At 31.1% G+C, this 15825-nt stretch overlaps 1 protein-coding gene and 2 long non-coding RNA genes across 30 annotated transcripts in view; 2 read left to right on the top strand and 1 right to left on the bottom strand.

Moving 5' to 3' along the window:
- Window positions 1-14341, top strand: part of LOC409780 (CUGBP Elav-like family member 2) — a 458105-nt gene extending 443764 nt beyond the window's left edge. For 11 of the 27 annotated variants that reach the window (XM_026439104.1, XM_026439138.1, XM_026439193.1 and 8 more), the window contains 8 exons: window positions 1318-1410; window positions 2372-2413; window positions 3436-3465; window positions 4985-5107; window positions 5312-5359; window positions 6204-6434; window positions 7608-7758; window positions 10884-14341. In XM_026439104.1, the coding sequence (XP_026294889.1) occupies window positions 1318-1410; window positions 2372-2413; window positions 3436-3465; window positions 4985-5107; window positions 5312-5359; window positions 6204-6434; window positions 7608-7735 (695 nt within the window). In that variant the 3' untranslated portion in view covers window positions 7736-7758; window positions 10884-14341. The remainder of the gene's footprint in view (window positions 1-1317; window positions 1411-2371; window positions 2414-3435; window positions 3466-4984; window positions 5108-5311; window positions 5360-6203; window positions 6435-7607; window positions 7759-10883) is intronic. The other 16 variants (XM_026439129.1, XM_026439126.1, XM_026439163.1 and 13 more) reach the window with 12 other exon arrangements.
- On the bottom strand, window positions 1191-2606 carry LOC102656720. 2 transcript variants are annotated; one of them, XR_001702295.2, is made up of 3 exons: window positions 2072-2606; window positions 1498-1525; window positions 1191-1391 (listed from the first exon to the last, which is right to left on the bottom strand). It is a non-coding gene; the product is annotated as an uncharacterized LOC102656720 (long non-coding RNA). The 2 variants fall into 2 exon arrangements; XR_003304210.1 differs by having other exon boundaries at window positions 2334-2606.
- An 862-nt stretch (window positions 14342-15203) lies between the features above and the next one.
- LOC113218608 overlaps window positions 15204-15825 on the top strand; it is a 1216-nt gene continuing 594 nt past the window's right edge. The window contains exons 1-2 of the long non-coding RNA XR_003304214.1: window positions 15204-15267; window positions 15484-15825. The exon at window positions 15484-15825 is cut by the window's right edge and continues 594 nt beyond it. This is a non-coding gene — a long non-coding RNA (uncharacterized LOC113218608). The remainder of the gene's footprint in view (window positions 15268-15483) is intronic.

The following is a 15825-nucleotide window of genomic DNA, read 5'->3' as shown; positions in this document are numbered from 1 at the left end:
CGTTGGCAAAGATGAAACAAGCTTAGAGTTTTGTAATCTTAGAAACTTAACGTTTGTCACGATTGATCTCGAGCTGTCAATAACGAATAAATAATTAAACTTTATTTTTGTAAATTTATTTCGATTACGTTTATTTGATATATCATTTGTAGCGTTATTTTCCATTAAATTGTTGCAACTACGAAGTATCCAAGAAAAATGTTTTAAATATGAGAAGTGTCGGTAAATCAAAGTGTTTACCTATTTCTTCACCGAACTTCGATACTTCGTAGCAAACAAAAATGACATTCCTATTATTTTTTTTTCCTACGATTCTCACAAATTTGCCAACTCGTGAACAAACGTTGCAAGTCGTAATTCATACAACCCGTACCATCGTACCTTTTTCATGCACATACCTACTTAAACGTTAAATCAACATTCATCATCCATTGTCCAATTGTTGAGAGTAGCTCTCTTTATCGCTCGATACGCACTTGTCAGCCCGCCGCACTTGTAAATTATCGAGCCTACTATTTCGTAAGTTTCGCGCGTTTAACCATCCCGTATTTCATTTTACCTCGCTTGTCTTCGCGATAATAAAATTGTGCATTTAACGAGGTCGAGAAGCACGCCAATATAACGATGTGCCGTGGATGCCTATCATTAGCATTCGCGTTAAAAACGCGTGTGTTTATCGTTTATTGTTGAAAAAAAATCTACGATTATTCGAAAACATAGCGGAATTTGCATGTCATTAAAGCAAACGCATTAGCGATTAAGAATTTTTTTTTTTTTTTTTTTTTTTTTTTTTGAAAATTTTTGTTAGCGCAATGCAAAATAATTCTCTTCTATTATTATTATTCTATTATTAACTGGATTATTATTATTAGCAAGCGCAAAAAAAAAAAAGATTATACGATTTCGTAATTCGCTGTGTAATTTATCAATCATTATTCATAAGATAATTTATATTGACTTTTTTAATAATTTTCAATTTAACTTATTGTTTGCAAGAAAAATTTATTGACAAGTTTCTACAATGATCCATACATTATGTCTTATAATTATAAATTCAAATTAAACTTGTATTATTAAAACGGGCCATATTTTATCATCGATTTTTAATTTTTATTTTTACTTTAAAAAATTTAATTTTCATTTATTTATTGTATTTTATTCATAAAAATATTAGGAGAACGAAGAAACAATTTTTTTTTTGGACCAAATATTGTAAGAAATTACGTAACGGAATATAGAGAAATCGCGTTATCACTTTGCACGTATACAATTTTACCATCTAATTATTCCGTCTGTGTTGGATTATGCACGTTGCAGCAAATGCGGGAGTATCGCCGATGAGTATGCAAAACCTGGTTACCCTGGCTGCCATGACAGGCGGAAACGGCAACCTTCAAGTGTCGCCAAACAGTGAGTAAAACAAGAAACTTCCATCAAGCACATAATTATAGAGACGCGGTAACGTTGAAATTTATTTATTTTCATTATTATTATTACCAATTGTGTTTGTCCATGTTCCTTAATACTGTAAAAAAAAAAAAAAAAAAAAATAAGAAAAATAAGAGAAAACATGAATGAAATGATTACGCGAAATAATGATTTAATTAAGTTCAAAGAAAAAAAAATAATAACAGCATGATGAAAAACGAGGATGAATATATCTTTGTTATTAAATAGTATTGGTGGAATATTTGACATAATTTTCCGCGATGTTGATTAATCTGGTAGCTATTAATCTCTCAGATAATCCGTTTCATAGAAATATCTGTATGTATATTATTTATTTATTTATGTGATTTATTTGTATCGAGAATTTTAAGTGTACGTTGTAAAATATGGAGAGTTAAAAATAAGTTTGTTTTTTCTCTTTTGTTTGTATTAACAAATCTGGAATAACTTTTGCCGAAGTATTAAAAATTTCCGTGAATCCAATAATGTGTAATTATAAAAATGAATTACAAATAATAGAAAATCAGAATTCGAGCATGGATATTAATTTTAAAAGATCGAAAGTTATTCCAGTTAAATTTAAAAAATTTGTATTTATATATTTGTAAAACGAATTATTTACATCCTCGTTAAATTAACGCGATTCCTTCTGTCTTCTTCTTGTCACTTATGTATATATATATATATGTATATACATATACATATATATATACTTCCGTGTCTATCTATCGTTAACCGCGATCGAGGTCGATCGCTCCAAGCACGCCAAAGTAATCGCAATAACAATGATATCGCACGACGAATATTTTATTTCGTACGTTGAGTTATCGGCTAAAATAAATTTCCAAGTTTATACGTGCTGAATATGTAAACACGTTACTAACTCCGCTTGTTAATATCGTGAACGTGTTCTGTGTTTCAGCGTTAAGCGGACTGGCGAATTCGACAGCAGGTATGTCGCTATGTACGTGTCGCATTGCCTGGTATAGTATTAACAATTACTAAATTAATCTCGGCCGTTCGCGACACTCTAACTTCCTCGTTGTTAATCACGGTTCGATTTACATCACAATCGATTCGCTTGAAGGAAAAAAAAAATAAAATAAAATAAAATATACACATATATATATAGCGGATGCGTTATTACGACTACTGGATCTTACACGGTCTTGTACGGTGGCGCCCTCACGGTACTCTAAACACATGATGGCGACTCATCGTATTGTACATCGTTGGTCATATACGAGTCTATGAAAATTATTATATCGCGTCATACTTTAAATAATATATTTTCTATTGTATCGTTAGTGTTGAAAAAAATAATTAATATTTTATAGGATAAAGAAAATCAATTCTGTGCAATGAAAATGAGAGATAAATTCAGTATACTTTCCAATTGACTGTATTAGTTTTCATACATTTATATGGCCACTGTGTGCACGCATACATAAACGTATCACGTTCCATCGTATATATATATCACCATTCCCTCGCATTTCGCCTCTTTTCTCTCGGAGTACCTCTTAACTTCAATGTTACCGGATCCACCGCATTTCCTCGTTTCCGCAAATGCATCAGACGATTACTTTGTTCGAAGGACAGCACAACTGAGGATATAAAATTGATTAATGCTGTTACATTAAATTACCATCCATAAATTCTTATATAATATTTTCAATTTGAAATTTTTATCGTATCGTATTTACGATTGTTATAAAATTTTTTTTCTTTTTTTAAATATTCGTTCAAATGATAATCATTCCTTAGATCTCTTTACGTAATTATGAATATGCGATAAATTAATCTGTTTGGGAATCGATAATAAGAATCACCTGATGCATTTGTTAAAAATGATTACAGAGATTTTCGTATCTTCGATTCCTTTTCCACTCGTGTACTCATCTTTTCTCCTCTTTTTTTTGTTCTTGTTTTTTATATGAACGCACGTCAGCGTTTTAATATGCACATTTTTTTTTTCGTGCGTAGCTGTCCTTCTTGGAAAGAGCGGAAACACAGGTGAGAAGAGACCATTAAAACTGTATACATATATCACGCCTTTATCGACTCGTTTGTTGAAACTCGCTCCTCCATTCCTTCATTCACTTCTTTATTTATTTTACCTTCTCCCTTTTACAAAATGTTTTAGAATTTTTCAAGGAAGGAAACGATTCGAAAAGTATAAACAGAATATTGTAACGAAAAGTAAAATCGTTACAAGATACGTAAATACGAGGTTATAATTTTAATATGTATTCCTGTATACATATATTCATTGAAAGAAAATCTCTTCATTATCTCTACTGCTTGATCGAGATACGATACACAGAATTCTAAAATATTTTGTACATCATGATCTTCCCCTTCCTCTATACCCATCTTCATTCACTAATTAGATTTGTAATTACTGTTGGCTGTTTAATCGATGGAACGAAGCTCACCCAATATTTGTCCGATATGTTTCGATTAAGCTTTAATTCGTGTGTGCCGTTTCGTATATATATATATATATAATATTCGAATGGTAATAATAGCGGGAATGTCAGAACAAAAAACGAAAGTATAGTCGTTCGCGTATAGTACTTGGTGTTTTGAAAATGTCCATTTATGAGGTGAGCTCCGAGTTGCGCTTATAATAGAGTATTTTTAAGTATGTAACCAATTATTTGTAGATGCGTTCGGTGATATTTAGTGATTATATTAGAAGTGATGTTTTTTCCATTTATCGATCGTCAATATTATAATCGATAATTATATATATGTGTCCAATCCGTATCGAGGGGGAGAAAAAAAGATTAAAAATTATTATTCTAAATTAATAATTAATTCTACAAATAAGTTCATAACTCATTTGCACACAATGAAATTTCTTTTATTTTAAAAACGTATTGCATTTACGTAAATCGTGAATAAATATATATACGTAAAATATTCCTCTTTTGATAAATATTATTCTCTTTACACATATATACATCATACATTTAATACTACAGCTCGTGTGTATAATAGCTTTTCGCAATTAACAATTATTATATAAACGAAATAATATATATATATAATTTGCACGTTGAAATATTGTATTATACAAAATATAGTTGTTTTTTTTTTCAAAGCACCTTCAAGATAACTAAAAAAAGATTAAAAATTATTATTCTCTAAATTAATAATTTTAATTCTACGAATAATATTTGTACATATTATAGAAATTGCTTCTAGTTTTAATTACACAAAATTACACGCATAATTCACACGATTAACAAATATATAATAATATATACTTATATACGGTATCAGAGCTACTTTTTTTTTTTTTGTTCTTTTTATGTCAATATTACAGCATGATGCATGCAGATTACATGGAATTATATATTCTCAAAAAAAAAAAAAAAAGGAAAGAAAAGCAAAAAGAGAAAAATGGGAATTGAACGATTATTTTGCGATTGGGCGCTATTGTAGAAATTTGAACGAATAAAAAAAAAAAGAAGAAGAAGAAACGAAAGGAAAACTTATCTAATCGATTTTGATTTCGATTTTGAAGGGTCCACCGGAGGTAGCCTGAGTCCTGTCACGTCCCTAGCGCTCAATTCCTTAACGGGGACACCTTTGAACGGGTTGCAGGACTCGTTGAGCAACGCCTACTCGAGCTTACAACAGTACGCAGGTAAGAGGATGTATTTTCAAAATGCTCGTTTCCCTTCTCTCTCTCTCTCTCTCTCTCTCTCTCTCTCTCTCTCTGATCAGAATGTGATTTTTTTTTTTTAATATATGGTGAAAATATTGTATTGTTTAAAAAAAAAAAAAAACTTGCACTCATGGCTGTGTGAGAAAAAGTATTTGTTCTAACGTGTAACTGTGCGCCTTAAAGCTCTCATTGGAAAGACGACGGTGACCGTGGAAAAGAAAGAATTACATAGTGAGTAAACTAACAACAAGTGGAATGCCTGAAATACCTTCTTCCTTTAGTTATGTGCGATTGGACTGTGCTATTTGTCTGATTGTCTGACATCAAATTTGCACGTTGTCGAACGATCGAAATTTACAGGGATGGATAATATGCTTACATGCATTACAATTTTTACTAAATCAGTTGTAACACGAGTTTAATGAAAATATCGAGTTAAATGTTAAATTTGAGATGTGTGTAAGCATACGGTCACCACTGTGCAATACAAAGCTCCAGCTCACAAGATACGCAATTTGAAGGATAGAAAAAGAATTAAAGATTGTTATGCTTTTGGAAAATATTTGATCAAGCATAACCAATGAAGTAATCGTGTTATTGAAGGTGTTAAAAGTTGATGGTGCAAATTGGTGGATATTTTATTTGAAATTCAAATATAGCAAATCAAATTCACTGAAGAAGAAAACTCGTGATAATAACAGGAAACAATTTTTCGTTTAATCAATTTCATGAAATATAGGAGGGAAAAAAAAGAATTCGAATTGATAGTAATCCAAACTTGATAATCAATTATTCGATATATCTAACGTCCTCCAATAATCGACCATTTTGTATCTTCAATGATCTAAAACCGTAATCCGGCCAAAAATCAACCGATAATTCAAACCCGCAATCGGGCCAATAATTAACTTGATGTTGTATCTCCGATAATTGGGAGCCGTAATCGAGTCAATAATCGCGGTGATCAAAGTGCGAATCTCGTGGGGTGTGAAGAAACACGCGATATTGTAGTTGAGAATCGAGGAATGGAGGGGGGAATAAGAAAATCGATGATGACGAATTTTTCTGCTTTCAGGATTTCCCGCGTTCACAGCGGCGGCGGCGGCGGCGGCGGCGGCCGCTCAAAAGGCGAAATTCACTAACACGGATAAGCAGATAGAGGGTCCAGAAGGTTGCAATTTATTTATATATCATCTACCGCAGGAGTTCAGCGATACTGACCTTGTCTCAACGTTTCTGCCGTTTGGAAATGTCATCTCGGCGAAGGTTTTCATCGATAAGCAGACGCAATTGAGTAAATGTTTTGGTAAGATGCGACATATAATATTCTCTCGCGTATTAATTCCTTTATTTGTATCAAATATTTGGACTATGATAGCAATTCACGACACATTTATGTTTCCATTTATATACGAAATTTGCGAAAGAGGAATTCGGGCAAAATTTTACCTGAAAAATAAAATATCACTAGATCTAGTGATCCCTAACATAATAATACTATGGATCTTATAGAATTAAAGCATTTATACGAGTGATACGAGTTATTTGAAAATTGATGAAAATGATTTATACTTATCATTTATATCGATACATTTGCGATAATTTGAACGAAATGTTTAAATCACTAGATCTAGTGATCCCTAACATAATAATACTATGGATCTTATAGAATTAAAGTATTTATACGAGTGATACGAGTTATTTGAAAATTAAAAAAAATGATGAAAATGATTTATACCTATCATTTATATCGATACATTTGCGATAATTTGAACGAAATGTTTAAATCACTAGATCTAGTGATCCCTAATATAATAATACTATGGATCTTATAAAATTAAAGCATTTATACGAGTTATTTGAAAGTAAAAGTTAAAAAAAATGATGGAAATGATTTATACTTACCATTTATATCGATACATTTGCGATAATTTGAATGAAATGTTTAAATCACTAAATCTAGTGATCCCTAACATAATGCCAATAATACTATGGATCTTATAGAATTAAAATATTTATACGAGTTATTTGAAAGTTAAAAAAAATGATAAAAATGATTTATACTTATCATTTATATCAATATATTTGCGATAATTTGAACGAAATGTTTAAATCACTAGATCTAGTGATCCCTAACATAATAATACTATGGATCTTATAGAATTAAAGTATTTATACGAGTGATACGAGTTATTTGAAAATTAAAAAAAATGATGAAAATGATTTATACCTATCATTTATATCGATACATTTGCGATAATTTGAACGAAATGTTTAAATCACTAGATCTAGTGATCCCTAACATAATAATACTATGGATCTTATAGAATTAAAGCATTTATACGAGTGATACGAGTTATTTGAAAGTAAAAGTTAAAAAAAATGATGAAAATGATTTATATTTAGCATTTGTGATAAATGAACGAAATGTTTAAATTCTCATTTAAGTAATACGTTTCAAAATACGAATAATTTACAGGCTTCGTGTCGTATGACAATGTGGCGAGCGCACAAGCAGCAATCCAAGCGATGAACGGCTTCCAGATCGGCATGAAGCGGCTGAAGGTCCAACTGAAACGATCCAAGGACGCATCGAAACCCTACTAGCCGACATCGTCCACCGTTCGTAGGTAGATACCAAGGACTTCTCGGATACCACGGCTCGAAATCAACGACCTTGGTGTCCTTAATCAAAAACAAAACAAAACAAAAAAAAAAAAAAAGACAACAACAAAAATTGTTTACACATTCGATATATCTCTCGACGTCGATCATCAATTGATCTTCGGTCTGGATAGATAGGATTGGCTCTCTTCATCCGACCAAAGTATTTAGCAGGCGTTTGCTTGCAAAACAAATCGTTTCTAGTCAAGCAATATTTTCTGAGTGAAGGTCGAAGAAATAATTTATGATAGTGTTCTTCTTTCTTTTTTTTTTTTTTTTATATATAGAGGAGAGGAATTTTCGTTTGAAATTTTAGATATTTATATTTCGAAACGAGGCTGTGATAATGTTGAAGACTTACTTATATCGTCAATGCTGTTTTCCAAAGAATATGAAGTAATTAGGGAGAACGTTCTATATACATACATATATATATTTATTTATTTTATACATATATATATGTGTGTATATATATATATATATTTTGTTTTTGAAAACGTTCTATCGATACTTCAAACGAGAACTAGTTTTCTCGAAAGTTCAACTTTCTCTTACTTGTCAGAGTCCGTCCATATTACCTACTACGTGTATTCTGGTAATCTTATATCCAGAAGAATTATATACCTATCTTTTCTTCTCGTTTGTTTGACTGTTGTATATCTGTATTTCTCGTGATATACGTGTTTTTTATTAATCGTGTCGTTCTTCGAAATCGATACCTCGTTATTATTGACAGGATCACTTAACACAAGTGAAATAAAAAAAATTTTGTTCTTTATCGAATACGCAATAGTGACTTCTGAATATTTTGGTTTCGCTTTTTTGCCGGTGATAAATAATTCTTGTCCATTTCCTTCTTGTTTCTATTTTGCTTTTTTCTTTTTTAACGTTTTATAAAATTGATAAAGATATTTCAATATATATATATGTGTTCATTATTAGCATGTAAGAAACACTTCTTCTAATACATGCTCGATTTCTCGACTGACAACTTTCTAAGTGTGTACATATTATCATCACTGATTCTGTACACGGAGAAAATACATATAGATATTTATTATTAGATGATAAAACTTAGAAAACTGCATCTTTGATTTTAATATATTCATTTTTAAAAAATTCGAAAGTTGCATTTATTAGTAAACAGATTAATCTAAAACATTACTTTACAAAATGAAATAGTGATTTTAAAAGAATTTTGTCTGTATTGTCTTGTCTATTAAATATCCATGTTGAATTATGTGTAAAAAAAAAAAAAAATGTCTTTATCGTTTAATGTAAATATTTAAATATTTATATAAAATTTTTTATATTGCACATATCGTATTATTCTCTTAAATATAACAAAATCGATAAAATTTTATATAAATTTTATAATTTTTATGAAATATACAATTATAAATACATAAAATAAATCTCATCGAATATCGTATTTCTTCGTGCACAGAATAAACGTATCGTGAAAATTGTCTATAAAATGTAAATTATATAAAAATTAATCGCGCCGCATCAAAACGAGACCTAAATATTCTTATATATTTATATATATATATATATACTCCGTCGCGTTCGTCCTTCGATTTTCTTGAAGGTGCCCGTTACATTGAAGGTGCCCTTCTAGCCTTGTACTGCCCCACTACAGCCCCCCCCTTTTTCTCGCGTCAGTGGTGTAATCAAAGTTCATTTCGTTGCAAACGGCTGCCAATCAAGCTTACTGTGCTAACTTTTGTGCACAAAGTGGAAATTACGTAAACGTGAAGTTTCACTAACCAATTCAGTTGTAGCTTCTCCTCAGGATATGAGAGTACAAGTAGTTTCGCTTTGAGTTTTTTTTCTCTCACGCAACATTAAGTTTCGTACGTTTAACTAAACTTTACTTTACTTTTATTGTTGTTGTTCTTATTTTTACTTGTTTGTTTTACTATTTTTTTTTTTTTTTTTTTTTTAAAGATCTGCTTCTATCGTTCCTATTTTAATCTATTTAGTTTTATATATACACGTATATATACGTTATATTTATATATTTCTATATATATATATATATACATACATATACATATTTTTTTTCAGTATTTCGTCGATAATTATTTGTTTGTTATCTTACCGACACAAGGTACATACAATGAAAACAACTGCAAATGGTCTACCTCACTAATTTATCTAATGATTACGCCACTATATTTTATTTTATTAGTAATCGCAACACTCAGTCCCTTGTTATTATTATTATTATTATTATTATTTTTTCTTTTTTTCTAAATTATATATACAGGGCACACAGAACTTAGAAACGTTCTATCGTGATAGTAATATTCTCGAAGTTTGATGGTTAATTTACGCTATGACGCTTTTTTAGTTGTTAGTACTAACATCGCCGTGTGTTCTTTTTTTTTTTCTGGGATGTCGTCGGACGTCAAACACCATTATTGCCAATGATGGTTTGTCGATTTTCTTTTTTTTTTATAAAATATTCTTATAAAATATTTAATTACATAAAAATCTTTCCCGAGTTTATATTTATATTTGAAGAATAAAATTATCGATGAACCATGATGGTGTGAAAGAAGCAACAAGAATCGTGTGATAAAAAATGAATAATAATAAATATGAAAAAATAAATAAATAAATAAATAAATAAAATTTTATCAAATAATAAAATTAAACAATTAATAAGATAGATCCTTGTCGCTCCTTATTTAAAGAACGACGTACCGGCATATTACCTGCGTATACGATGCACGTTGACGTCACGATTCGCAAAATCCTGCGATTCATTTATCTCGCGAAATACCATTTCCCAGTGCACAAATTTACTGCTCTTCGATATTCATTTTATATCGATTTATTTTTTAAAATAAGAAGGGAAAAAATTTCTTCCTAATCCTTAGAATCATAATATACGTATATATTTCGGTAAAATAAAAATTCGTAAAAGACTTAACACTTATGAAAGAAAAAAAAATCATAAATTTCGTAAAGAAATGTTTCGACGACCATCGATTTCGTCATCGTGCACGTTTGCCCAGGATATATCCTACATATCTGGTGTGTGGTGGTGACTAACCTGTCCGTGTGTTTGTTTGTGTGCCAGCAGGTGGCCTGTGACGTTGTGACCGTGTTCTCGATCGGAGTCGCCGTGCCATGTCAGTATCAGTCAGTCGAATCGGTCAGTCGTTCGATCGATCGGTCAATCGATTAGTCGATCAGTCGATTAGTCACGACTCCTTGGTCAGCCTCTTGATCAATCATTCTGTGTCTGTCGGTGCCTGTACACATCTGCCCGCTCTCGCTCCTCTTGTAAGAAGCGGTTGCCCGCTCTACTCCTACACATACATTATATATTACCATGATGCTTCCTAATTTTTTTCCTCACATGACCATCCTCGAAGAAAAAACGAGAAAAAAAAGAAAAAGACAACACTCCTCGAACGAATCCATCCACCTACGAGCTACCTCCATGTTTTATTTCGCGTACACGCGCACCGTTTCCGCGTATGGTCGCCACTGCTTGGTCTGTTCCACATTTAACCGAGGATAGATGGCAGCACACTGATTGTCAATCGTGGCGCGTTACTCTGTGAACGCTCTGCTTCGTAAATACAAAAAAACGATATTAAAAGAGAAAGAAAGAGAAGAGATCCTCAATGGTCATCAATCAACTTTTATAACTGTGGACCAAGTCGGTGCGAAATTAATCGAGGTGCGGAAACGGAATCAGAACGAGGAATCGTCGTGGGAAAAATAAAACGCTCGATTTCGCATTTAAAAATTCGAGAGAGACCAGGAAAACGGCGATATCATCGTTCAGTGTGTTAAAGAGTAGCGAAGCGGAAACCGGAGCACCACCGATCGAGCACTATGTTTTTATGTTCCTTGGGCTGAACTGTAACACACGCTACCTTATCTCTCTGTTTCTCTGTATGTGTGTATATATATTATATAGCATATTCGAACGATGCATACCCATATATCTGTGCATGTGTATGTACGAAAATGTGCGTATGCGCGAGCTGTGCGGTCTAAAGCTGATTGAAACGCTATAAAAAGTAAAAAGAGTTCGTTACAATAGGATATAGTTACCGCGATCTTTCAGTCGCTTAATTTACAAGCGATTCGAAATAAACGAACGAAAAAAGAGATATAGAAAACGAATCAATTTTAGATCGCAATAAATTATTTGTGGACCTTTAGTGTAAGAAATATTTGCGTACAATCACTAACTAGCCGTTAAAAGGGAAGAAAAAAAATAATAAGGAACAAAAGTATGCTCGTTCCATAAGACGAAACTTGTATAAGTACCTTGTATGTATTATACGAGAATATTATCGCGCATGCGTTCACTTATCGACTGAGAATCGATTATATCGGCTCACTTTCGGGATCGCTGTCAGCGTCGCGAATCGCCTGTTCATATGTAGATAAATAAAAAAAAAAAAAGATACGCACTAATTATTATAGTGCCGGCTCTAATCGAATAAATAATAGGAAAAAAAAAAAGTGTGTGTAGAAAATGGAAAACCATTGAAACAAAATCATTGAAAAAAAAAAAAATAATATAATAAAACGAAGTGAATGCAAACTAAACGCTAGAACGAAAATAAAAGAATATGTGGACCGAGCGAAATGGTCAGAGTCCGATTAAACTGTTGTAAATTAAAATAATATAATGGTGTAAAGATTACCAAAAAAAAGAACCAAAAACAAAAAAAAGACAAAACTGGAACAAGGAGACAAAACGAAGTGTAGGGAAAAAAAAACGATACATAAGTAGCATTTTTTAATGACTTTGTGATAACGTTGTACCGTACATAGGATTGGACTAGGATCGCTTTTTAACGTGTGTATGATAGAAATAAGCGTGGCATGAGGAACTTAAAATGATGGAAAATTTCGAAATTATAAACTAAATTACAGGAAAGAAAGGAAAAATGCAAACAAAATTTTTCATCAGGTGACAATTCACTAGCGTGCACGCCATCATTCTTATTTTCTTTCTTTTTTTCTTTCTCTCCCCCTTTTCTTTCGCCCGTACCGAGTAGGTACTTATATGATTCATATGATTTTTAATTGTTATTTTCTGTTGTGTTCGAACCTGTAGATAAATTATATACGTGTCCACGGGTAAAACGAAATTTGAATGTACGTTTCAGTACATTATGAGAAGAAAAAAGAAGAAAATTGGAAACATTCGAGAACATTTGAGAAAACCTTTTACGATTTGTTATTATTATACGACAGTCACGTGGCCGATCACATGATTATACGAATTAATCTTGAGTCAGTAACCATTTTTTTGTTATACATTATATGACAAATATAAATGATTTTACGAAACACCTAAGAGAAAATATTTGTACTTTGTTAACTTTTGTTTTTATCTACTTGTAGTGTTTAAGCTTTTCGAAACGATGTAGAAGATAGATCAGGATCTTCTATTAAGAATTATAAGTTTTAAATTGATCTTTTGAGGTTCAGAACTTCAGATAATAAGGACATTTAGGTCGTTACTGATGCAAGATTAACTCATCGATTGTCATTTGTAAAAGTACTTAATTTCACTGTATTCTTCTAAAAAAAAAAAAAAAAGGTATACGATTACATTTCACGAAAAAGTAGGGAAAAAAAAAAAAAAAAAAAAAAAGACAAATAAGATAATCCAGGAGAGTCCAGAAATGATAGTTTGGATAATTTTCGTAAAAATTAAATCGATCTGCGTGTTCCTTACATTTTTCTTATCAATATCCAATTTATGAAAGATTTTTATATTTTGTGGAAAATTCGCTCTATTGTTTAAAAGGTCGAGAAATGAAGGGAAAAAAAAAAACGAGAGAAAAAAAAAATTGTTAATACTTGTAGCAAGATAATGGAACATTGCAAGCTCTCCCCTCAGAACAAAAAAAAAAAATCGAAAGAAATCGTAAGGAGAAGAAGAACGATGTAGTAAAAACTTCGTCTTCGACTTCGAAGAAAGAGAAGTATTCCAAAGTGTTTGTTTCAATTTTGAAATTTAGAGTTATAAATCTTATTTCACGCGAAACGATCATGAATTTCATAGTTCATCGAATCATATCGACAAGACAAACTTCATTGCAAGATATAATTAAAATTATTTTTTTATATCGAATTATAACTTATTAACTTCTGCAACAATAGAAAGGAAGTTAATAATTGGAAGATTTTTAAGAATCGAAGAAAGATAATTAGAGGATAGTAGATCAATAGTAGAATTGTAGAGGATAAATAAAAATAAAAAATAATCGCGTGGATTTGTCTTGTAAGTATGATTGAAAAAAAAAAAAAAAGGGAAAAAAAAAAAAAAAGAAATGATATCTACTCGCCACTTGAATAAGAAGAAAAAAAAAAAACAGCTGGAGTGTATGGGTGATCATGACTGGCTCTCTTTCTAATCACTCATTTCCACGAATCGTCTCTTTCGTCATTTTCCCATTTTCCCGTCCTTTTTTTAAAAAAAAAAAAGGTTGGTTTTGAAAATTTTGAAAATTGATACATGAAATTGTAACGAATTAGAGAAATTGAGTTTTTTTTTTTTTTTAAAAAAAAAAAAAAAGGAAAAAATTCTTATTTTTACAAATAATAAATAATAGTAATTTGAGCGCCGTTCGAATGGGACATGTTCTTTTTGATGATATGCTAATACACAATTCACACGCACGCGTAATTCAAACCAAATGAACGGAGCAACGAACACTTATTTCTTTACATTTAAATTTCTAGCAAGGAATTAAATTATTATACGCTATATTGGATGATCCATCAGAATGAGAGATAATTTTTTTTAGGAATTACGATTAGAAGTAATTCTTAGAAAGAATTATCGATATACATCTAATCGATTTAAATCTTAATACTTTTTGATAATAATATTCGTATGCTTCTAACAACGACCGAGTATTAAATTTTTGAAGAAACATTCGAATTTTTTATTTTTTATTTTTTTTTATCTAACTCAAAGTAATTGAATTCTATATAATCGTTGTTATTTTTATAAAAGAATTTATCGTGTTAAAATATGTCAATATTGAGAATTTTATTTATATCTTCTTGTTCTCATTTAGATACATTTTCTTTTTTTAATCGAATATTATCGAATCACCAAAGGTAATGCCATAATTAAACATTCGTTCTAAATTTTGATATTTAAGTATCTAACGTACTGTGAATTCAATACACATTTCTCAGGGCCTCATGTGGATCACAGTATATACATAATACAGCCATCTGTATCATTTGACGAATCGCATTGGAATACGCCAAAGCCGATATCATAAAGATTCACCAAATCCTGATATTGAATTCAGTTAGTATCGATTTCCCATTAATAAACGAGGACTTAGCGCCAAATTAACCAACATAAGTACACGTATATATATATATATATATATATATATATATATATATATATATATATATATATAGTTTCTGATGGATCATGCCAATATCGATCGTTAAAATAGGTGGTCGTTGCATCATGCTCGAATATCGCCAAAGCCGATATCATAAAGATTCACCAAATCCTGATATTGAATTCAGTTAGTATCGATTTCCCATTAATAAACGAGGACTTAGCGCCAAATTAACCAACATAAGTACACGTATATATATATATATATATATATATATATATATATATAGTTTCTGATGGATCATGCCAATATCGATCGTTAAAATAGGTGGTCGTTGCATCATGCTCCGTGTCAATTACCAAAGACATCTCTTTAATTAATCGATGTACTTACGCACCCGTTAACAACTAACTCTTTCTCTCTCTCTCTCTCTCTCTCTCTCTCTCTCTCTCTCTCTCTCTCTCTCTCTCTCTCTCTCTCTCTCTCTCTCTCTCTCTCTCTCTCTCTCTCTCAAATATACGCACGTTCAGCCGATTAGATAAATATCATGTAACAATTATTAATTGCGGAGAGGTTAACACCGTTCTCTCAAGTCCTTTTTTTTTTCTTTTTCTTTCTTTTCTCTCTCTCTCTCTCTCTCTCTCTCTTTTCTTTTTGTACACGTGAATA

Source organism: Apis mellifera, linkage group LG1 (genome assembly GCF_003254395.2).
Source record: "Apis mellifera strain DH4 linkage group LG1, Amel_HAv3.1, whole genome shotgun sequence".
Lineage (NCBI taxonomy): Eukaryota > Metazoa > Arthropoda > Insecta > Hymenoptera > Apidae > Apis > Apis mellifera.
This window is presented reverse-complemented; position numbering and strand designations above follow the sequence as displayed.